The 24,675-nt window shown below is 36.2% G+C and overlaps 1 protein-coding gene across 1 annotated transcript in view; it reads left to right on the top strand.

Annotated features, from left to right (window-relative positions):
- The window catches only part of KIAA1468 (KIAA1468 ortholog), a 71,551-nt gene that overhangs the window by 21,058 nt on the left and 25,818 nt on the right, over window positions 1-24,675 (top strand). Inside the window, exons 9-16 of the mRNA XM_009587761.1 lie at window positions 136-211; window positions 616-711; window positions 9,516-9,628; window positions 14,197-14,287; window positions 19,118-19,189; window positions 19,997-20,137; window positions 20,811-20,975; window positions 21,874-22,021. Coding sequence (XP_009586056.1) covers window positions 136-211; window positions 616-711; window positions 9,516-9,628; window positions 14,197-14,287; window positions 19,118-19,189; window positions 19,997-20,137; window positions 20,811-20,975; window positions 21,874-22,021 — 902 coding nt within the window. The remainder of the gene's footprint in view (window positions 1-135; window positions 212-615; window positions 712-9,515; window positions 9,629-14,196; window positions 14,288-19,117; window positions 19,190-19,996; window positions 20,138-20,810; window positions 20,976-21,873; window positions 22,022-24,675) is intronic.

Raw genomic sequence — 24,675 nt, 5'->3', positions numbered from 1 at the left:
CTGCAATATGCTTCACTTAAAACATGCTTTCTGAATGTCATTTTACCTAGCTGGTTGAACCAGAGTGAAAGAACTTGTTCAGTCACCTTTCTGATCTATGCTTCTTTTCCCCCTCCCTTTTTGACGATATTTCAGGAAACTGTCACCAGCTTTCCATCAAGCACTACTGTCTTTCTGTCGGATGTCAGCAGACAGCCGTTTGGGATCAGAGGTATATTTCCCAGTTGATGTAAACTAGAAGATCCTTTATACTGCATGGCAGCAATAGTTAAACAAGCAATAATTGCTTTGAAACAAGACTTACTAACATATATGGAGAGAGAAATTTATGTGCATGGAACTTAAGAAATAAGGATATGCTTTCAGATTTTTAGCTTAAATATGAAACCTAGTGATAGATATGTAGTTACTGGGAAGTTTTGAGTCTCTGCAAGTAGATTCATGCTTTTGAAGTTACTGCCAGATCAAAAACTTACGGCTTAATGTGTGTGAGTAAATTAAATATTTTCTGGTAAGTGATCAGCCTGCTGCAATTCTTATTATTCCTTTGACAGGATATTTTTCTGTTCCTGTGCTTCATTTAAAAAAACCCAAACAAACAACTTGGTTTTCTAGGTATCTCGGATTGCAGACAGTGAAAAAAGTGTCATGTTAATGTTGGGACGCTGCCTGCCTCATATTGTTCCTAATGTGCTGCTTGCAAAGCGAGAGGTGAGGAACCCTGAAATTTTACTTTTTATTTTTACCAGGATGTTTTCTTGTTCATTTTGAAGATGCTGTGTCTAATGTAATGAAAATCTGTTACTTGCAATCATGTTCGTTCTTTTGTGCATGCATCTCTGCTCCTAGAAAATGGTTTTACACCTCTGTCAGGTGAGTTCAGTAAACCTGCATGGTATCCTAATATTTCTTCCTTTGCTTAAGGCACCCATTAGCATTCAGCAAGACTAACTGTTACTGTAGCTCCATCTGTTTGTGCTAGCACAAATGTATTTGTTAGAGAAGACCATGGTTAATGTGTGTTATAAAAAGCGGAGGATGTAAGTTCAAATATTAAATTTGGTTTATTTTATCTATCAGTTTTAATAAGGATTAATGTTCAGGTTCTTTTGCAGCACTATGTACTTCAACAAAAAATTTATTTTACTGTCTTTTTCTGGAAGCTCCATGTATCAGCCAAGATAAGGTTCATCAAAATCGCACCTTCATAAGAAAATTAGCAATCTTGCTTATATGTTTTCCTTAAATTTAAAATGAAGCTAAATAAAATTATGAAAATGTAATGTTTATTTTGAATGTAAATAAAGATGGTGTTTTGCATAATCATTCATACTATATAGTGTAGAAAAGGAAGACTGTGAATGAAGATGGAAAAAAAAATGACTGGTTTTGTATTGCTTTGTTGTAAATATTGCACATTCGCAAATGTGTAAAAAATAAAAATAAGAAAATATATCAAACAAAAATTCAGTGACCTTGTAGTTGACACTGAAATAAAGGGTTAGAAGTAGCATAGCTTGTTGAGTAAGTTTTAGTCCTTGTTGAGGGGACCTACAGTATGGTAGACTTAGTAGTGCGTTTTGCATAAATTCATTTTAAGGCTTTGAAAAATCCTCAAGAAATTTGTACTGATCCTATAATCTAAAATTTCATAAGATATGAGTAATTATCAGCAGTTGACATGGTAAGTTTGAGACGTACCACATTTTAAAAGTCTCAAAACTTTATAAAAGGGGTTTTTTTTCTGAGGGGGTGGGGGTGTTAACTGGGTGCTCTGGAAATGGTTCTGTTAGTAGTCTTCCAGAATAATTCTGTGAATGTTCCTGGATCAGTGCTTAACTTCTGATTTCTTATTTATTCCTTTCCTTCCCTCTGCTTGGCAGGATATGGTATTTTGGCTTCTCTTCACAGCTTGTAGCATAGTCTGTGTAATGCATTTAATATTTTTGTGACCTTTTAGGCTATTTCCTACTTATTTTGTTCTACAGTTGAAGTTACATTTGATTACACGTATTTTCGCCTTAAACGAATCATCTGTTTCAATTTGATTGAAAAAGCCACAAGTGAGAATTGTGTAACTGGATTGCATGGGATGCTTAATGTTCCGAGAATTGAAATTTGCTTTAAAAATAGCTTTTCTCAGTTACCACCCATTGCTATAACTATTGTAATGTTCTTTCAGATGTAGTCATGGAATTTGAAGGAAAACTTGGGTAGACCATCTGTTAGTATTTGTTAAGATCAGTATTACGAAAAGCTAACCTAAGAACTAGGCTTTCTTCAACAAGGTACAACTGTGGGTCTTGTCCAAAAACAACCTTATCATGAGAGAGTCTTAGAACAACTTTACAGGGAAGTGGTGTAAAAATATACCAAAAGATCACTAATTTGAGAAAGATATGTAACAGGTTCGGGTTATAATGCAAAGTGATCGCCAGTCTGCTCTGAAAAGATACAGTGGTAGTATTTAAGATCTTAGACTGTCTGTGTGTTAGACATGACAATTAAACACAGTTTTGTGATGACTCCCTGAAGTACCTATCTTTGTTCTTTAAGCATCCATCATGTTGAAACGGGTTACAAAATCTTAAGCTGAAAATGTGCTATGCATTTTCAGTTTGGAGAAACTGGGTTTGTGGAGGTTGACAGTCTCTTGGTAGGTATTGTCCTTTACCAGAGATTCAGAAGCCATTTCTCCAATGCTTTTAACCCTCCTTTAAGATCAGTAGCAGCCTGCCTAACTGATCCAGTAAATACTACAGTTGACATCTGAGTGACCAGCTAATGGCAGAATGTCTGACGCATTTCTGAAATTATATATGTTATTTTTGTGTATTGGTGCAGCTTTAATTGTTCTTCAATGTCTGTAGTTTCAGTTCCAATGGAAGATAAGAAAAAAGGAAAAATACAGTATTGAGTAGGGTGGCTGAGGAGATCGTTTTAGTTGTTTCTAAAAGAGCAGTTCAACTGGGTAAAATCAATAATGCATAAGATAATTGCCTGAAAGCAATTCGTAGTCATTAAAATTCCATGTATCAATATATAAATTTAATTTTGTTTTTATCCCAAAGGTCTAGTTTATCCGAACTGCTTGAAAACATGTATGTCAATGTTTAGATTTGTATCTAAATGCACTCACAAACAAAGGAGATACTGCAAGCCAAATAGTAATTGGAATGAACAGTAACAAAATGCTAAAAAACTATTCTTCAAAAAAAGCCCCTATGGCTGGGAATGCAGTCTGTGATAATGCTTCGTGCAGATGAGCAGCCTGAGTTCATAAAATTTAATCTGCATTGGAATCTGCTTCCTCTGTTTTGTTTTTACCACTTAAAACTAAAACATGTTTTAAGATTTAAAAAAAAAAAAAAACAAAACAACCATCTTCTATTTGTCAGGAGGTATACCAGATAAAGATCCCTTTGGCTAAACTGTAATTAGAGAAGACCAATCTTTTAAAATTTTTTGCAATAACTAATCAGTGCAATACTGATTTCTCACCCTTTATAAGATGTAAAAATCAGTATCTTTTTGTCAGGTAACAGGAGTAACCTTGTTTGTATGTACAACTTCCACGCTCTGCAGTATGTAGTCCTTTAGCAGAGTTTGGGCCAGAGTAAACTTCTTGGCTTAATATCAGGATCTTGTTACTCTTGTTCTTAATCAAGAAACACTTTTCCTTATTTATACCTTTCATCTCACCTATTATTCCAGGGTTAATTTCTGTAACTTTCATTTGTGTTATGCAAACTTAGCAAAATCATGATAGTAATGGTTCATTGAATGTGCACCACTAAATTTTTATACTGAGAAAGTATTATTTATATAGAGTTCAATATGTTAAAAATAGAGTTTCGCATTTATTTCTTTGCAAAGTTGAAGCAAACTTAATGCTGAATCTGCAAACTCTGAATGGGTGCTATTCTTGACTCTGCTAGAAGTAAGTAATGCTGTGGATTTAAAGTTGTTCACGTTAACGTGTAGTAACTACACAGACATCAGCGAGGCACTTCCGTTCTCTGGCATTTTTTGTAGGTAGCTGTCTCTTAAAACACAATAGCGCTGAATATCTTATTACAGATTTTCATGTCAGTCTTATGCTTTAAAAGCCATAAAATATTGGCTTTGTTAAAAAATGTAAAAGAACGTTGTGTCAGAGCTTGGCAGTATATTTAAGTGGCTGTTTCCAGTTGCTGTGTCAAGCAGATGTCATGCTGGTTGGATATAGATAAAGGTATATAAGTTTGAGTTCCTGGGCATGAAAATTGTCAGCCATCAATATCTTATAAATGACTGTTTCTGTTTCGCAGAATAGGGAAGAACAGAAAAATTTAAATGAACAATTAAAATATTTTCTGTTACACCATAAAACTTAGATTGTGGTAGGCTTGTATAGATTGTGTTTCTGAAAAATATGGATAGTGTTGACCACAACCTGTTTGCTGGTTTGCTTCTGGTTTATGTGGGGTGTTGGTTTTGGTTTGGGGAGCTTTTTTATTTGGGGGTGGGGTTGTCCCACCCACACATAAGAGAGAGACATTACCATTTTTTAATTTAAGTCCTTTAGTTCCCCTCTCTGGATATGAGGGGCTAGCGTAGTTTTCTTAGAATGGAATAGCTCAATCTCAGAGTATCCTTTTCATCTCTAGTCGAAAAGCTGATGTCTTTCAACACCATGTCTTTAAACGTAACGTAATTCATGGATGCAAAGAGTTGAATTTAATGTTTATGAATTGAATTGCCAATTATTACTAGTTTTATCACAGTAGTTTTATATGCATGTTTCCAAAAAAACAGTAGATATAAACAAAGAAGTACAACGTTTTTTTTTCACACCCATATCTGCATTGATTCTTATGTAAAAGCATCCCTTTGGGATCTACAAGAGGCTTAATTTGGATCCTGGAATAATAATCTAATCCCATGAAATGTAATTAGAGTTGTGATTTTAATATTAATAAGATAAGTAGCACAAAGTTCTAAGTCATGTATAAATTCTATGATTAAATATTTTTTCATTTTAAAATTACAAGGATGAATTCCGAACTTCAAATACGTTCTTGTGCAAGAGTATTGCATATCAGTAGTTTGTTAGTACCTGCCGCTGTTTCGGTTGGTGCATATAAGATTATTTTATTTTATTTACTGGTTGTCAGAGGCTAAGTTACAGACAAATTTTAACATAGCATTGGTTCACAATATAAGCATTGACTATTAGAGGAAATTAAAAGGGTCACATTTACAAAGTCGATCATAATGTCATCCTGGTTTGTATATAATGTTGTCATCTGTTTGCCATATTATTACATTAATATTTGAAATAGTAAAAAAAGATTACTATCCTAAGCTATTGAAGTAACCAGTCTTGACACTTAACACTAATTAAATTTATTCTTTGACATAATTATTGTGCTTATGAACACTCTAACAAAAAGACACTAATTAGTGGGAGAAACTGAGATGTAGATGACTTTTGTCAGAATGATAAACAAAAAAAATTATAATGAAGGCAACAACACAGAAGATTCCTCGCTACCTTGTAAGAAAATTGTCAGCAAAATAGACAATGCTTGCTGTAGAATGCATTTTTAAAAACCCCAAACATTAATATTTTAATACTTTTAATATGTAGGAGGAACTGTTTTGCATATAGTTGAGGTGATACCAGTTACCATTAAAAAGCCGCCTTCTTTTGACCGTAATTAAGGGCTGCTCCATATGCCCATGTAAATGTTGCCTTTATTGAGAACTTGAATCAGCTCAAATAGTGAATCCTGTTCAAAGATAACAGAATATGTTGTTATAAGTTAGGGAGAAGTTATCCAACGGTAATATGGTGGAAAAAAATGTGAGTTTTTCTTTGGAGAGACCTGTGTGGACAGTTAACGCAGAAGTAGAACAGAGAGAAGACAGGCCGTTTCAGTTCTCCTGTGCGATGTGTTAGGTCAGCTTCATAGCCTTGTCCGTCTTTCACCTATATGTAGCTTATCTCACAGCCTTTTCAGTAGTGGAGGTGAGACTTTTGACACATGATGTTTTGTTTCATCAAGTTGCAAGTGCTGACAATGTTGTAATGGCAGTCTGTTTGACATCTAATGGGAAAACAGTATCACAGTTCTGAAAGTCACTCCTCCTGATATTGTTGACTAATACTAGTGTGAACTAATCAGTTTTCCTAAGTCAGAGGCAAAAGGGAAAAGAGGGACTTGGGGATGAACAGGACGTTTAGGAAGGATCCCAAATTAAATAGAGGGAGGGTTGTTGGGTTTTTTAAAATTCATGTTCATGCTTTATGACTGTCAGCACAAGTGGTATTCCTTCCCAAGGAAGGCAAAGTGTTTCAAATAGCACTGGAAGTCCTCTCCTTGATTATTAATAATTATATACAGTCTCTATAACAATGTTACGAACTTTCCTCTTGAATTTAAACAGCCAAATGCTAATATTATTGTGTCTTACTGGAAAATTACCACTTTCTACAGCACTTCTCTGTTTTTGAGAATGAAAAATCTGAGATTTATTAAACAAGTCTACATCTGAGGCATGGCCCTTAGCAACAGGAAGGAATGAGCTCGAACCTGCCTGTAGGTTGTTTTTTGTTCTTAATCATTCTGAATATCCCAAGAAGAATCTGTCCCCTTTTAAGTCTTTGGGAGACTTCACTTGACCTGTTTTGTCTGTCTATGAGAGCAGTTTTGTTCTTCTTGTCCTGCAGAAAGTCCCTTTCGCCTCCAGTTTTACCTTCCTGTCCATTAAGTCTATAGGGAGCACATAAATCACTGTTCAAGACTTCTCACTGTTTCTCCACTCCCCTTAATAGAAGGAACTGTAGAAGCACTGATGCAGCGATGCAGAGAACACTCTCTTCTCCCATAGTATGCATGAAAGAATGTGACCAATGGACAAGAAAATACAGCTAATTCCGCCAGCTATAATAACCAGCTTTCTGCAAGGTAAAGAACCAGCCTTGTATCTGCCCCATGTCAATGGTGTTAGGTTACTCATTAGCCTTTCACACACAAGGTAGTAGTATCTAGGTGAATATTCGGAGATGTTTTCCTTTCATACAGACTCAGCTGGAAAAAGACAACTTTGTTAACTTCCTTAAATTTGAAAAGAAGCTTTAAAAAGAAGACAATAAAGCTCATGGCACTGTTTTGAAATCTGGCAGTAGTTCTGAGTGAGCAGTTGAGATTTCTGAGTAGGGCCTCAAACATACTAGTAAAGTGAAGTCAATGTGATGGTTTCAACAGATGAAACAAAAACCCCAGATCATAAAAAATATACATGTCCCATTTCATGGGGTATATTCATTTTTAAAAAATTCTTTATAAGGAGTACTTAATAATTGCAAGAGCAATTGGATAATGTGAACTTAGGGTAGATTTCAGAAAGTTAGAACTCAGTAAAGTAACACAGGGTTTTTTGATTTAAAGGTTTTTCCATGAGCTATATTCTTTATGGTGAAGCTAGTAGTTATGTTGTATATCTACAAATTGCAATCTGATTTCCTCTTTAAAAGATCTTAGCTTAATGTATAAGTAGTGGTATTTAGAGTGGCAGGTTTTTGTTATTTTTATAATAATTTTTCAAATCTTTTTGAGTTCAAACAGTGTTTGCAGGAAAGAAAATGCTTCTGTGAATTACAAAAAAAAAAAAAGTTAAATAGGTTAAGCCCCCTGCCTTCTCAGAACTTTAAATGGGCAAAAACTGAATGTTAAGTATACAAAAAATAAAATCTAACATGCCAATTCTAGGGGGAAAGGAGCTGTCAGCTGAAGAAAGTTATTTAGCTCTTCATGCGATGTAATTTGTAAAGTTTCTTTAATACAGGTTTTCAATTCACATTATTTTGCGATGTGCTACACTTACTTAAAAACAAACACCAAAACTGGCTCACTTAAAAATATTGAGAAATAGAAATGTCCAAATTGTTCAAATTTATTTCTCATTTCTCCTTCGGTACTTGCAGATTTTTAAGTGGGGGGTAGGATATTTCCACATTCATTCCTCTGCCTCATCATAAATTCCCTCATCTGTACCATAATTGGGTTAAATATTGCTGAAGTATCTTGCAGAATGTTAAAATACATTTTAGGATGTGTCTCGGCCATCTTCAGGGGGGAAAAATAGCATGCTGAGTAGAATTCTTGTCAAATGAAAACAAAAGCTTACAAGGAGTTGACTAGCTTAGGCAATGCTCTGAAATAGGGTATTGTTCTATGTTTAAAATAAACATAGCACTTCCTGTTTAGGAAAATAAAAGTTGAGCAGTGAAGGTGTCTTTAATGTTTCCACGTGTCCACCTTGTTTTAATAGGCTTACTCTCAAGAACATCATGTATGCCTTTGAATGCGTGCAAGAAGAAATTGGCACATCCCTGCAAAGTTATTACAAATAACTATACGTTTTTCCAGGTTTTGTATAATCTTTCCTAGTAACTTCGGAAGTGTTTTCCCACTGTCATCTGCTTGTTTGTCACAGCTTATTAATTCACAAAAAGCTTGTCTGCTGAAAGTGACTCAAAAGTATGCGGCAGGTGGGAGAGGAAGCCTCCAGTTTACTTGCCCATGTTTTCTCTGCTGACACCTAGGTTTGTCTTGTTCTTTTCAGCCGACGTCCCAGTGTGGTGCTTCTGTCCCTAAGATATTAAATCACCTAGAAATTGTGTGGCTTCGAAATTCAGTTGGAGTAAAGGCTTGCATCAACAAGGTCAAGGAAAGGGACTTCCAGTCCATGTTTTAGAAACATTTGTTTCTTCTGGGAATGAATACCACGAGCTTTGAAGGCATATTTAGAAAGGAGGAGGTCTTCACTACTGTGAACAGCCTTATATTTTCTTTCAGTTAATGTTTTACACAGTATTTTCTTGGTAGTTTGTTCCTTTGGGGAATTGTATTGCTCTAAAAAGAAAATTCAGCTTCAGATATTGCCTCCTTATTGAAAAAAAAAAAACAAAACAGCAAACCTTTAAAAAAAAATCATACAGTTCTCAGTCAACACAAAATAGAGGATATCTGTCTGCAGTCACCTTTACCAATGTATGTTTCTCAGTGCTTATTCAAACTTGTGCACAAAACTGTGTGCATGCTTAATTGGAAATTCTAATCTTTAACTCCATGGCATCAGAAATAGCTTTTTCCGTAGGAGTTTTGTTCCATAGATGTCTGTGGAGCTTGCTTCAGTTCATTAGGTAGTGAAGACAATTTAAACCATGATTGTCCACTAATTCTGGTTACAGGTGACCTGCGTATACTAATTGTAATCTTTTTAGAGCTTTTTATTTTATGTGCTGGTTCTCCCCTGATCTTTCCTAGCAGGAAAATAATTCTAACTTTTGTAGACCTTCACTTTTTTCAGGTCACTTAATAAGAGATCAAGACTCTAAAACATCTTCTCTAACTGTTTTGATGTTATGTGGCTAGATTTATCTTCTTAGTTTCTTTTGCCAGTGATGAATACATGCCCAAAGCGTTTTTACTTTGTTTGGTTTTCCCCTACCCACAACTTTTTAGGAATTGATCCCACTCATACTGTGTACAGCCTGCCTCCATCCTGAACCCAAAGAGAGAGATCAGCTTCTACACATACTGTTCAATTTGATCAAACGACCAGATGATGAGCAAAGGTGTGTTTGCGTTTGTGTGTTGCGGGACAAGAAGGAACTTTTTTTCTTTGTCAAAGAAGCAGAACTAATAGAAACTGGATATTATTGGATAATTTTAACCAAGTTTCACTTAAGCTGATATTTTGCTGGTATAGTGTTGACAAATTTATGCGGACTTTGGGACTTTCCATTGCCATGATCTGTACTTTCTAGTTACTGAAATGTAAGAATCTGCTTGGTAAGCTTCAGTGTAACGTTTCAGTTCCTTTTTTGTTTAAAGATGAACTGAAACACTTTGTTAAAATGAGCTTTAAGATCACAATTCTTAGCAGTGGTTGATATAGAAATCAAAACAGCATTTTTAAGCCTCTTAGTGTATCTTAGTGATCTATATGTTTGTAAGTTAACTATCATGTTTAGTTGGGGAAAACAGCATGAGAAAATAGTACTCTTCCTACTTACCGTTCAGTACCTGAGTACTGTTCAGTATTCAGGTAGCAATAAAAAATTCAGAAGACTGAAGCAGTGATTTAGTTCTGACAAGTGTCAAGAGCTTTGTTTTATTTTGGTTAAGACTTTGAAACAAAGTGTACTTTTTATTTTGTTTTATAAATGTGGTTCTTCCTTAGTACTCAGGAAATGTGACTTTGTTTGTACTGATCTTGATAAGAATATCCTTAAGGTTGAAAGACAGCACCCTGGCTGGTATGTTTCCTTCTCTGACTGTGGAAAGATTTTTCATATTTGATCTGTAGCTCTTCCATTATTTTCATTAGAGAAGTTTTGTAAAGCATCTGTATCTATCGTTGCTCTATTCTGTCTTCAGACAAAACAGGCTTTATGGAATAGGTAGAAAGCATTTCTTTTGAAGATTCTCTGAAACTGAAGTGTTTTGGTGTCTTTCTAAATTGTTCCCATGGTAAAATTTAGAGATGAGGTACAATTGAAAGAGATGGCTTTGGAGACAAAAAAATGCATAAATAAGTAAAAGCAACTTGTAGCACAGTGGCACCATGCAGATTGAAATTACAAAAAGATGCAGTCCTTGTTCTAGTTCAGATTCATTAGAAATCTGCTTCTGAGACATCTACCATTATTTAAAATGTTCTGAATGTCCCGTGCAGATTGAGAAGTTGAAATTATTTTGTGGTTGAGGGGGGAAGGAAGTTACATCTCGCTTGTAGTCTCTTGTAGTTAATTGCCACAGGATTGGTGGCCTATCAAGTAGATTTTTCATATGCCTGTTTAGCTGTAGTTAGGTGTGTCTTTTCCAGCAGCTAAGAAAGAAGAAAATCCAAGCTTCTTTTTCCTTGAAGCTGTTCGTTCTTTGTTGTGAGTTAAGAGACTCATATCTAAAAATAACTCATTTTCATCAGAAATTTGGGAAGAATATTCTGCCACAACCTCCAGGACAAAACCTGTGTGTACATAATATACATTTACACACATTAAAATTATAATCTGTTTTAAAGGTGCCATAACACCTGACTGAAGAATAAGTAAAATTCCATCAAATAAGAGATTCTGAATACAAATTAGATAGAAAATACTTATTCAGAATTTCAGTCGGTTTTTTATACTTATATATTTGTATGGAAGTGTATTATGCATGCTTGTTTTTTATCTAAATAAATTTAAATAATATTTTAGCAGTCTTGTGTGATATGAAGTAAGCAAAGACATTCAGGTTTAGTCACCAGAACAATGGTATTAATTATCTCATATGTTGTTTGTTTACCTTGTGCCATACTGTACAGGCCTACCTTATACATTAAAGTAGCAGTTGATAACAAGTTGACTTTTTAAATTTGTTAAATGCAAGAGATTGAAATGTGACATTTTATTTCTAATAATGAACCCATTAAAATAAGTATTTTACTTTAAATGTTTGACCTTGTAAAGTACGTTAACCATTATGCGGAAAGCCTGTATTATACTTCTTGCCTATGCGAGAGGCTTTTTGGTGCATGCAGGTGTAGCATATTGCCATAGTCTTGTATCCTAATGTTATATTCAACAAAGCCACTTTTATCCTCAAGGCTTTGCTCATTAATGTACTATTCAACTTTTCAAAATGTATCAAATTCTCTTCTGCAAAGGAACAAATATGTGTTAGCTTTACTTAAACTTCTTTTTGGACAATTATGTTGGTTTTGGAAGCTAAGGAGCCATGAAGAAGTCAGATTAATGTTGGGGTCTTCTAGGACAAAGTTAAAACATAGTTCAAAATGTGAACTCTTGAAGATTTCCAAGTTATGTACCCAGAAGCAGCACTCTTAAAGAAAAGAAGCTAAAATACATTAAGCTTAGTGTATCTAGTATGACTTTTCATTGGTCATATGATGCCACCTCTTACAGTGCATACATAACTTGCTGACATATTAAGGAAAACTCTAGTAAAAAAGTTTTTAACATAACCTTTAGGAGTGACAAAAGAACCTTGAACTGTGTAATATAAGATTGGATTGCTTACCAGTGCATGCAGTCACTTTCTAAAACCTCTAGAAAGAGTTTAGAAGTGTTAAATTATGTCTGTTCTACTCTAACTTCTGCCTTGTTCCTCTAGTCTGATTCTTGATTTCACTTTGGTTTCTGTACTGATGAAGCAAACTAGTGCTCTGTTGAATCATACTGATTTGCTTTATATTCTTGCCTAAGTGATTTTAAGTGCATAACCTGGAGAGAGCTCTTTGAGGAAAGGATTCCCAGCATCTTGTTAACAAAAGAGATTATGACAATAAGGATAAAGAAGTTTTTCCCATATCCATCCTAGACTGCAGTTTTTGCAACAGCTTAGCGTTAACAGTTTTTGTTTCAATGACCTGTTGTTGAGATCCTTACAACCTGTCCTTCTCCTGAAATACCGACTGTTGTCATATACTTTTAAGATGGTTACAGTAAAATTATTTAAAACATTATTTTTTAATATTTTTGCAATATCTTAAAGTTCCCTACTTTATAGGCAAGGCAAAAGGAAATCTGAGTTAATTTTGAGATTTCATGGAACTTTTTTGAGAAGATTTGATTTTAAAGAAAAATTATATATTTTGGTTTTCCCCATTTTTAATGCAGAAAATTTCAAGCGATTACTGTATTCTGCTATTTGCTTTTTTAATATCTTGTAAAAGTATATTCTTTTGCCCAGTTTTGTGATTAGGTGCAGTGTGTAAAACCAAAGACAGGCATTTGAATAACTATTTTGTTTGTTGTAGAACTCAGAATTACCAGAGGTTTTTGTCTCCATATTGCTATCGCATATCAGCTGTTGATTTCTTGAGTCTTATCTAATCATTGCATTTTTGTTTTCCCCCAACCTTTTTACCTTGATCAAAGGTCTAGTTCTCTGTACATGGAGGGGGGAACCACAACCAAAACCAAAGAACTTGCTCTGATTTTGGCCTAAAGAATGCTGGGGGAAAAAATCTTTTTATTAGACTATTTCTCCCTGAAAAGATTCTGAAAAAGGGTCTTTTTTGATGGAGTATATTGTATAACTGGTTAAGAAATAACCAGCAGAATCTCTGCCTTTCAACCTTAAGGGCATACTGTTAGCTGCAGTAAATATTTAGGAGTTTAGACATGACACTAAAATAGTAACAAATTAATTCTGGCTTACTTTCCACAAAGTAATAATGAACAAATTCTCAGTGGTGTCCTGATCTTACTGTGGAGGTGATAAAATGAGTGTCTCATGTCCCCGCATTATCGTTTGAAACTGGTTATTTAAGTGTTGATGTAAGCACTAAAAGTAAATAGAACTGGTGAATTTGCGTGCAAAGTTGCTATCATTCCAATCCTATTAACAGGAGAATAGTTAGAAGTAAAGAATCTTAGCAAGATAAACGCTCATTGAATAAAAGTTAAAATATCACAAATGACAGTTAAGTACAATTTTATTGAAACTTTAAATAGATCTCTGTGCCTATGAAATTGATGGAACAACAGCGATTTCTTGTAAATGTTGAGGAAAGTTAAAAAATGCAAGAATATAAATACAAATGACTCACATGATCGTAGATACTGCTGATTGATTAATTGCTTGCCTTTTATAGTAGGCTTTTCTGACAAGAGTAAAGTCCAGTATTTTGGGAGAGATGACAGTAACTTGCATGTTAGAATGCTGCAAAACCATGTCATGAAAGAATTAAGTTAGTTGTTTTGAACAAAGTTCATTAAATCTCACGAACGTTTCTAAATAAAAGCAGTATGTGTACTTGACTAAAATACTGATAGTATGATAGTATTAAGTAATTTAGATCCTGTTACTGCGTGATGAGTCGTAGTATTGAGTAATAAGAATTAAATGAGAGATTTAGCCAGAGATTCCCAATCTCAGACATCAGGAAATCAGCGATTCCCAAATCGGAGATTCTCAGGCTCTGGTTCATGGACTTTGGGATCTGCAAGTTTCTGGAAAAGGCATATTAAATAGAAAACAAGTTAGAATCGTAGTCAGTGTGTGATGTGAAATTTTGACTGTAGGCAATTACCTGTTGCCTGACAGCATCTGCTTTTCCTAACTTAAAGCATATATTTTATATATTATAGAACTTTATAAACAGATTAAAGCTTTAAATTTATGTTTTCAGACAGATGATACTGACTGGATGTGTGGCATTTGCCCGACATGTTGGACCAACACGTGTAGAAGCTGAGCTTTTACCACAGTGTTGGGAACAGGTAACTAATTATTTTGTGCTTTACGCTGGAAAAATAGTTAAAAATTCACAGAAGTTGAGTTTTATTTGTTTGGGGAGGGGGGTTGTTTTGGTTTTGTTTTTCAATGAATGGCAATTCAAAGTATTTTTCAGAAAGATTTTTGGATGTTCTTTGTCCTTATTATATATACTTCTATATAACATTAAAAGGAACTCAGAAGCAGAAAATTTGTCAAAGACTATATGGAGGTTCTAGTTACCTGCATATGTATGTTGTATTGAAATGTAGATGTGCACATGTTCATCATCAGTGTTGCCTAACCTATTGCCAGGTAGGTGCCTTTATAATTTGTACTGTAATTTCCAGATTGTCGGAAATCTGTTTTCATTCAAAGATTTCATTCGCTGATTTTTATATTGTATTATAGCCCCTGGAGCAGTGTCCACACTTCAGCTAGTTTAAATTCTTAAACAGAAAATTAAAGATCAAAGTAGTCAGAAGTAAGTCCCCTGTAGATGGGCATGATTTTACACCTATAAGATCAGCCTGAAGTTTACATGTGACTTCTAGAATCACAGTGACCTTTTCCACAGATATTCTAAATTAATAGAAATAACTGAACAACCAAACTGAAATGCTCTTACTGTTTCATCTGAGGCATAGAAACAGAACAACATGAGTTCAGGTGAAAATTCCTACCATAATGAAGAAAAGGGAGTTCATCATTGCCTAAAAGACGGTGAATAACTAAGCCATGACAGTGGTAATGCTTGCTTTGACAGCACCGTCTTTCTGGTCTGATAATTGTCTACTGTTTCTTGCATGATGCAGCCATCTGTGTTTCACAATAAAGTCCAAGCTTTAATAGTCTTAATGCTTTCTGACAGTAGAAGTACATATTATATGCAGCATTTGTGCTTATATGTATGACTGATGTATCTACTGATTAAATGAAGGACTCATGGCAATAGTAGTTGAACACAAAATAAATCAAATTTTGCTTTTTTAGTCCTTCTCATGAAATTTAAACAGTGTTTAAAAAAAAAGTCTCACCTCTGTAAGCACATATCTTCATCATACCAGTTTCTTGCTAATTGCTGATGCAAAAGAGAAACCAGTCCAACTGTAACAGTACAGCATATCAGGCTGCCAAGCCATATGTCATCATGCGGTTATTTAATGCAGTTTGCCAGACTTTGTTTGCAGTACTGAAACCAGGTCATTATTTTCTTCGGCAAAATACCAGCTAAATCTCATTGTCCCAAGACTGAGTTTGTAGAACGAACTCAAAAATACACATAATTTTCTACCTTTTCTCAGTAGATGCTTTAATCATGAAAGCATTCATGCAGTTGGTCTCAAACCAAAAATTTATTTACAGATGCAGAGGACTGGGCCCTCAGAAGATTCAGCATTTTCATCCATATGTTCTGGAGCTCAGAGTTATCAGGCTAGTCTTTGTGATCTTTCTACCTGCTCTTCACAGGTAGAATTTGGTAGTTGCTTCATCTGAGTTTAGATCAAGGCTCTGTGAACACTAACAGTTCCCTCAGAACTAGTGACCAGTTAATTGGCTTCCAAAATTGTACTACTCTTATTAAAGACAAAAGGAAAAGAAATGTTAATAAACATTTTACAGTTGTGTTTAAGTTTCCAAGGGCTAATAATCTTCCCTGAACACAAAACTTGCAGAAATTTGAGTCTCTCTTCCTCCAGTGTGTCAGTACGTCTTTGCAATATCAGGGATGATATTTATATTGCCTTACCAGTCCACCTAAACCAGGTGAAACTAATCTTTGCCGTTTCCTCAGGTAGACAGAGCTCCAGAAGGCAAAGTGTATCTCTGTTACCAGTAGGGAATTTGCATTTGGAAAGATGGCACATAAGTCAAAGATACTATAAGTATTAAAGCAGCCTGTTTCGTGCCCATAATGTTTCTCATCTATGAAATCTCCATACTTCCAAAAAATATTACAGGTGCCCTACTGATGAATGAATGCAAAATAATGATAGACACACTCAAAGAATGTTTTCCCATGCTTGAGAATTCAGTTTAGTCCTGAAGCTCATGATTTGTTCTTTTGAGTCTCTTTCAAATGATCTTTTCCACAATTCATTCTTGAGAGAGTTCTTGGCGATTTCAGATCAGAACATTGAGAAAGTTGAAGACACTAATACTACATCAGTGGCCAGATACCATTGTTCAGTGTGCTATGGAAATAAAGTCAAGGTAAGAAGTTGTCCAAAGTTGATTTACTACGATGTCTTCATCTGCAGTTTCTCCTAAGCCAGTAGAATTGAGAGAATCACAGAATGGCTGAGGTTGGAAGGGACCTTTGAATATCTTGTGGTCCAAGCCCCCTGCTTAAAACAGAGTTAACTAGAGCAGGTTGCTCAAGATCAAGTTCAGTCTGGTTTTGAATGTGTCCGAGGATGGAGGCTCCGTAACATCTCTGGGCAACGTGTTCCAAGGTTTGGCCACCCTCCCAGTAAAACAGAATTTCCTGTATTTCGTTTCCTCTTGTCCTTTCATTGGGCACCTCTGTGTTCTTTACCTCTCTGCAGATAGGTACAGATATTTATACATATGGACAAAATCCCTCCTGAGCTCTCTCTTCTCAAGATCAAATAATCCCAGCTCTCTCAGCCTCCCCCCATATATCAGATACCCCGTCACTTAATCAATCTTCACGTCTCTCCGCTGGACTTGCTCCAATATGTCTTTTTCTCTGTAGCTGGGAAACCCAGAAGTGTACACAGCACTCCAGATGTGGTCTCACCGGTGCTGAGTAAAGAGGGATAATCACTTTCCTTAGCTGCTGGTGATGCTTATCCTAGTGCTGCTCAGGATACTATTTGTCTTCCTTGCTGCAAGGAGTGCATTGCTGGCTCTGCTTGGTATCTGACAGGCCCTTCAGATCCTTCTCTGCTAAGCTGCTTTCCAGCCAGTTGGCCCACAGGCTGTCCTGGTGCATGGGAATTATTTCTGCTCAGGTTCAGGACTTTGCGCTTCCCTTTCTTGAACTTCATAAGAGTCCTGCCCGTTTCTCCAGCCTGTTGAGGTGCCTCTGAATGGCAGTACACCCATCTGGGTATATCAACCACTCCTTCCAGTTTCGTGTTATCTGCATACCTGTTGAAGTGCATTCTGTCTTGTCATCCAAGTCGTTAATGAAGATGTTACACATCTTCGTTGTTGGCCCCAGAATCAACCCTTGGGGTGCACCACTGGGGACTGGCCCCCAGCTGCAACCCTTTGAGCCTGTGATTAATTCAGCCAGTTTTCCGTCCAACTGTCCTTATCTAGCCCAGACTTCATCAGTTTGTCAATGAGGATGTTACGGGAAATGGTATCAGAAGTCTCACTGAAGTCAAGATAAACAATATTCACTGCTCTCCCCTTGTTCACTGAACCAGTCATCTTGGAAAGCTATCAGGTTGGTCATGCATGGTTTTTCCTATATAAATATATGCTGACTATTCCCAACCACCTTCTTGTCCTTCATGTGTTTGGAAACACTTTCCAGGATTAATTGCTCCAACACCTTCCCAGGAACTGATGTGAGACAGACTGGCCTGTATTTCACTGGATCCTCTGGCTTACCCTTCCTGAAGATAGCAGTGACATTTGCTTTCTTCCAGTCCTTGGGAACATCCCTCATTGCCACAACATTTCGTTGATTATCAAGAGCGGTCTTGCAATGATATTAGCCAGCTCTCTCAGCACTCATGGGTGCATTCCCATCAGGGCCCACAGACTAGTGTATGTCCAATTTGTTTAAATGTTTCCTGACCTGATAATTCTCTACCAAAGATAAGTCCTCTTGCTCCAGACTTTCACATGGGTTTTAGGGACCTTGGACTACTGAAGGCACGTCGTCCCAGTAAAGACCGAGACAAAGAAGGCAGTGAGAACCTTGGTCTTTTCTGTGGTAAGATGGTTGTCTTACCAAAGCTATACACTGCATAGCAAGAGAGAAAGAAATAGTCACACCACATGCATATCCTGTTTTATCTGACAGGATCAAACTATTCACATTTCCCTCTCACCTTTTTACCCTAAAATATTTTATTCACAAAGTATATTGAAACATATCACATTTCATTGTACAACCGTCACACTGGCCATTAAAAACTGACTCCATCAGAATGCAAACTTGGTTCCAAAGTGTCAATATTAAATTTGTAAGGCAGAATTTTCGAACGGCCTTTGAGTGGAAAGGGGAGGTAGCACAGGATCAAGAGGTTCTAGGAGCACAGGATCAAGAGGTTCTAGGGAATAGGAGTTGTTTTCAGTCACATTTTAGAGGCGTGACATGTTTATGCTGGACTTGAGAGCGGAACTTCAATAGCATGCAAGTACTGTTTGGCTTAGTACATGTGTCTTCTTTTGACCCCGATTGCTCAGCAAGACCTACACATCTATGCTACACTGGTTGGCTCAGAGCACTAGAGGGCACTTGTGTAGTTCTTAGAGGAACGGCGCTCCTGAAGGGCTACACAAGACCATTTCATGACATGCCAGCTCAGAAGTTATTCGTATTCTTTAGAGTACAGCAGCCCATATGTTGCATTCCACCCTTCTTTTTACTGCATATGCATACATGATTCTCTGATTCTTCTCCTACTATAAGCTCTATTTTATAGGACAATGAGAGAAGGCTGTATCTGCCTTACCTTTATGCCTCAGTGCAAGAATTTGAGGCTGCTTAGTACCTATAGGCAACTTCTACAGGCACAGGCAATGTTTGTCTTAGAGGTGCAGACATATCCCTCTGTTGCAGTTCATTCTAACCACATTTTGAATACTGTTTCTGCAAAGCAAATAGCCATTCTCTTTCTCTTTACCAGATCAACCACAAATACCCAGAGAGACGGCTACTGGTAGCAGAATCCTGTGGAGCTCTAGCACCTTACCTTCCAGTAAGTATTAATACTGGCTCTAAATACTTTGCTAGTGAAAGCAAGGTGAAAATCTGTTGCATAATGTAAACATCCTTTATCATTTTAAATATTCCCAAATGTGTATGTTATGCATAGACAGTCATATTGTCTTCTACTTTATATCACACATGTGAGATTCAATAGATTGCATTAAGGAGGAGATAGTTTCTTGTAAAGGAATACAAGTCAATCTAGCTATAAAATTTCTTTAAAAACAGTATGTTCTGAAAAAATCATCTTTGTAAAGATGAAGCAAAGGTAGTTAGGACCAATTAAGGAAATAATCTCTGAAAAAATAATTGGCACCCAATAATAGAGTTCTTCAGACACTGTGGAATGTTACATGAAGAGTACTGCCAGTCAGAAGAAGCAGCAAAATTAAGTCAGTGGTGAACTAGAATTTGAAGCTTCAGAGAAAGAGGAAAATAACCCAAATTAAAAACCCACTTCTCCAATTCAGCAATGCAGTGATTAAAGATTCTGGTTTAAGTCTAGGCCTGTAGTAATTTTTTGCTGTTAGTTATTTTTGGTTCCATATGAATTAAAGGACCTGAGTTCTGTGCTTAGTAGGACAAAAGCCTCTCTAATGAGGCTACTGACACTTTATATTCATTCATCTTCTGTTGTAAAAACTGAATATGTAATACTCATAAAGACATCTATGGTTGGAGGAAGGGATTTTGTTTGTGAGCACTAATAGAAGTGCAAATTATTTCTAAAAATCAATATAAACCCGTATTTCTTGTTGCATTGGATTTAACAAGTATGTTTCTTGTTTACAAACAGAAAGAAATTCGTAGTTCATTAGTACTTTCCATGCTGCAGCAAATGCTAATGGAAGATAAGGCAGATCTGGTACGAGAAGCTGTGATCAAAAGCCTTGGCATCATTATGGGATATATTGATGATCCGGACAAATATCAGCAGGTATAATTTGGTTTGGGTTCTGTATGTATAAAATGTCTTCTGTAGTTATTTCATGAATAGAGGGATGCATAATTTCATTATTTTTATTAAATCTTTCAAGATACTTTTAAAAATTTTGATTGTTTATAGGAATGTTGATTTTATTGTATCACCAAGACCAAAAAGAAAACATACTTACAAGTATCATTAGAACCTCAGGTATAAGCCTTATACAGAAGGTTCTCTAATAATTCATAATTTGCCTTCAAGAACATACCACTTCATTGCCCACATGATACTATTAGCCAATTTGATATCATCACTTGCTAACAGATTTGTCTACTACAACAAAGCCTGCTTGTAGTTCAACTTAATACTACCTAATAATGTTTCAGATAAGTAAAAATGAAGAACTTCTAATCCTGTCTTTGAGTTTCTGAAGACAGAGTGGTAAAATGTATTTGTATTGATTCTGATAACTTGACTGTAGAGAAACACTAGCAGGATCATTGAACCACCTACTCTTTACCTTTGTAGATGTGGTGGGATATCTGTTGAAAGGCCTCCATGTACTACCTTGTTTTATTTTTATTAATGTAAAGTTTTAAAAATAGATTATAATCTTTTTCTAGTCTGCATGTTTTGTGTGGGAAATTTTAGGAAAATAATTACATTCTTTACTGTCTTTTGCCAGGGCTTTGAACTGCTGCTTTCAGCCTTAGGAGACCCTTCAGAACGTGTGGTTAGTGCAACACATCAGGTATTTTTACCTGCTTATGCTGCCTGGACAACAGAACTGGGAAATTTACAGTTCCATCTCATACCTACACTGCTTAATAAAATTGAAAAATTGCTCAGGGTATGTGTTCAGCTCCAATTCTACGTTGGAGAATTTTCTTTGTATCTTTATTATATATGCAGACTTTTTTAAAAAATACAAAAACGTAAATAATTCCTACTTAATGTTCTATAGGGGAAAAATTTTCTGGAGATTTTTGTTGTAACTCCATAACTTTTACTTGTCCTTTGGAAGAAGGAAAAAAATACGAACACCAAAACCCCAAAAAACAAACATATTCTGCTTTAACAATGTTTTGCTTTATAGCACAATAATCAAAGTGCAGTTCAGAAGACACTTGCCTGAGGCTGTGACCAGATGATATGTGTTATACTGAGTGCATTTGCCCTATATTTAAATTGGTTTTAAGTGTCACGTAGTGTAGTTTTTAATAAAGTGCAGTATTTATTTAAAAAAAAAAAAAAAAAAAAAAAAAAGGATTAAATGGTTTAGTTAGGTCATTTGCAATTATGAGCCAGTTTGTCTGCATGCTTGATTTGGTAGATATCTGGAAAGTTTTGGAAGATAGGGTATCTCATAACGATCGAACACACTTAACCAAGACGCTTGTTTTCAGAGTACAGGCGACTAGTTTATTCAGTTTTTAGGTGCATTGGTCTCTGAGACCAAAGATTCACATTTCCAAAATGTTCTGAAAAATGTTCTTTCGGAATATCAGTATGTTCATCGACATGAACTATTAAATTGCTTGAGTATTTTCAGTAGAAGTGACTTAAGGGTGACAGGGGGATTTGGATGGTGACACAAAGTAAGCTTGTGGTTAGTATAAATTACTACATAATTAGTGTCTCTGTGTAGAAGCTCATCACAGATGTGTTGATCTCTTGCCAGGGAATACATGCCTAAGCAATAGGTCATCCAAACCAAAAACTTTAAGTAAATGTCCTGTTTGTTTCAGGAAGGAGAACATGGCTTGGATGAACATAAGCTCCACATGTATCTGTCTGCTCTGCAGTCATTGATTCCTTCACTGTTTGCACTGGTGCTACAGAATGCACCTTTCACAAGCAAGGCTAAACTTCAGGGAGAAGTACCACAAATAGAAGGTAAATGATTAATTTCTGATATGTGGAATTTTTATAAACTTAAGTAGAATTCAGTGACACATCTCAAATCACTATTAACTGCAAAGGAAGAATTTCAGGAAATAGTCCATAGTCCACATTTACTTGGGATTTGTGTGTGTTTAAGGTTACTACATAAATATAAGTTGTAGAATCTATGTGTACACTTTAGATTTTTATAGCATACTGTCTGCACAAAAATGATTTAAGTTTATGTCCCCAAGCCTTTTTTTCTAATCCACCTGTTCTTTGTGTTGTATTTTCATACATAGCAAGTACGGAGAAAGAAATTCAGGGAACCTCTGTCATGTTGTGAATTTTCTTTCTTTAATGTTGCTGAGTTGACAGAGAGAATTTTTTTTTTGGGCAGATTCCAGCATAGGAAGATTTGTCTTGACTTGTCATGACTTTTTTCTGTGTTCCGTTTTTCCGTTTTTGGGAGAACGTCTTTCTACTTCCTTTCCTCCCTCTGCTCCTACTTCAATCCTATGAAAGAAGCCAGTCTTTCATCAGTCTGACATGAACCCTTATCAGATGTTTAACTAATTACAAATATCAGCTTATTGATGGAGAAGAAATATCTAAGTTGTGAATATTTATGGAATGATTGCCAGTAGAATAAAGGAGAACTAAATGGTATCCTTTCGGATTTTTTTTCTGTATTTACTTAGCAGTGTTACAGGCAAAATGGCTTCTTTGTGCCCAATGACATAGCTTTATGTAATCCAATGAGAGTCTTGCAATGAAATACTTTGTTGTCCTAATACACAACATAAATTGTGAAAAAAATACGGTTTTGCCTTCTGATTTGCCTTTTAAATGTTTTTTCATATTGGTGTCCCTTAGCAAATCCTTAAGTAATGCTTCCTTTTTCCACCCATTTCTATGCTTGAGAGACCTGATTATCACAAAAAAAGTTTTTATTTCAGCTCTCATTATTTCTCTTTACTTCTTAAAAGAAGCTTTTGAGAAAGCTTGGACTTCCTAAAGGTTTCTGAAGAATTGATTTCCTCTAATAGCCAATAATAGCTTAAGAAGGCTGGCCTTAGTTTCAGTTAACTCTTACAAATAAAAAATTTTATGAAGTGGGAAAAATACAGCCTAGTGCAGGAGCTTCACTCTCTGTTATGTATCTATGTAATATCTTAGCAGACTGAATGGCCTCATAGTGAAGTTATACTTAGATCTGCAATCCTAGCCTGTAGAATGTTTTCTCCTGTTACAAATAGTTTTTAAAGATATTATTGGTAATATCAGCCACATGCTGATAATAGTGCTGTGTGTGAAGATGCAAAGAAAGAGTAACAACTTTAAAGGAGAATTTGGAAAGTAGTTAGTGGTACTTAATGTATGATATTAATGTGAAGATGTTAAATGTGCCATGATAAAACTCGTTCAGCTGACTTGAGTCATTTGAAGATGAGCACTTTTTCCCTGAGTAGCTACTACTTAAATAAGGAATTCAAAAATTTCAGGCTTCAGCCTAGTCTGACAGTTTCTTCCTCTGCAAAAGTGGAGGAAAAAAACCTCATGTACTTCTCACTAATCCAGTAGCATTGAAGGAACTGCAAGCTTGCTTTCTTGAATTTTGCGGTAGGAAAGATGATGTTCGTGTTGCTTAACTTCATTGCTGAATAATTTTAAATATGTTTGACATGAATTGGGATTAATAAAAGCAATGTTGGTGTAGCAGGCTTTCAATCCCCAGATATTTTAGTGATCTGGAATTTTTTTGAGGTCTTGCTTTTTACGTGTAAATTACTCTCTTCTGATAATTCAAATAATTAAGGAGTTCGGGGAGGGAGTGGGGAGTGTCAAAAACTACTTCATATATAAAGGTTGGAGCAGTTAAATGATTAAAGTGTAGCGATAGAAGTCAGGAAGCCTTGCCTGCAAGTCATTCTACTGTAAATCTGCGGTGTGTTCTTCGGGATCATAGAATGGTTTGGGTTGGAAGGGACCTTTTAAAGGTCATCTAGTCCAACCCTCCTGCAACGAGGAGGTACATCTTCAACTAGATCAGGTTGCTCAGAGCCCCATCCAGCCTGACCCTGAATGTTTCCAGGGATGGGGCATCTACCACCTCTCTGGGCAACCTGTTCCAGTGTTTCACCACCCTCACTGTAAAAAATTTCTTCCTTATATCTAGTCTAAATCTACCCTCTTTTAGTTTAAAACCATTCCCCCTTGTCCTGTCGCAAGAGGCCCTACTAAAAAGTCTGTCCCCATCTTTCTTACAAGCTCCCTTTAAGTACTGAAAGGCTGCAGTAAGGTCTCCCCAAAGCCTTCTCTTCTCCAGGCTGAATAATCCCAACTCTCTCAGCCTGTCCTCAATAGGAGAGCTGTTCCATCCCTCTGACGATTTTTGTGGCCCTCCTCTGGACCTGCTCCAAGAGGTCCATGTCTGTCTTGTGCTGGGGGTTCCAGAGCTGGACGCAGTAGTAGAGTAGAGGGGCAGAATCACCTCCCTCGACCTGCTGGCCACGCTTCTTTTGATGCAGCGCAGGATATGGTAGGCCTTCTGGGCTGCGAGCATACATTGCTGGCTCATGTCCTGCTTTTCATCCACCAGTACCCCCAAGTCCTTCTCGGCAGGGCTACTCTCAATCCCTTCACCCCTCAGCCTGTATTTATAA

The sequence above is a fragment of the Fulmarus glacialis genome, unplaced genomic scaffold (assembly GCF_000690835.1).
Source record: "Fulmarus glacialis isolate BGI_N327 unplaced genomic scaffold, ASM69083v1 scaffold351, whole genome shotgun sequence".
Classification (NCBI taxonomy): domain Eukaryota; kingdom Metazoa; phylum Chordata; class Aves; order Procellariiformes; family Procellariidae; genus Fulmarus; species Fulmarus glacialis.
The sequence above is the reverse complement of the archived record's forward strand: the minus strand, read 5'-3'. Positions and strand labels throughout refer to the sequence as shown.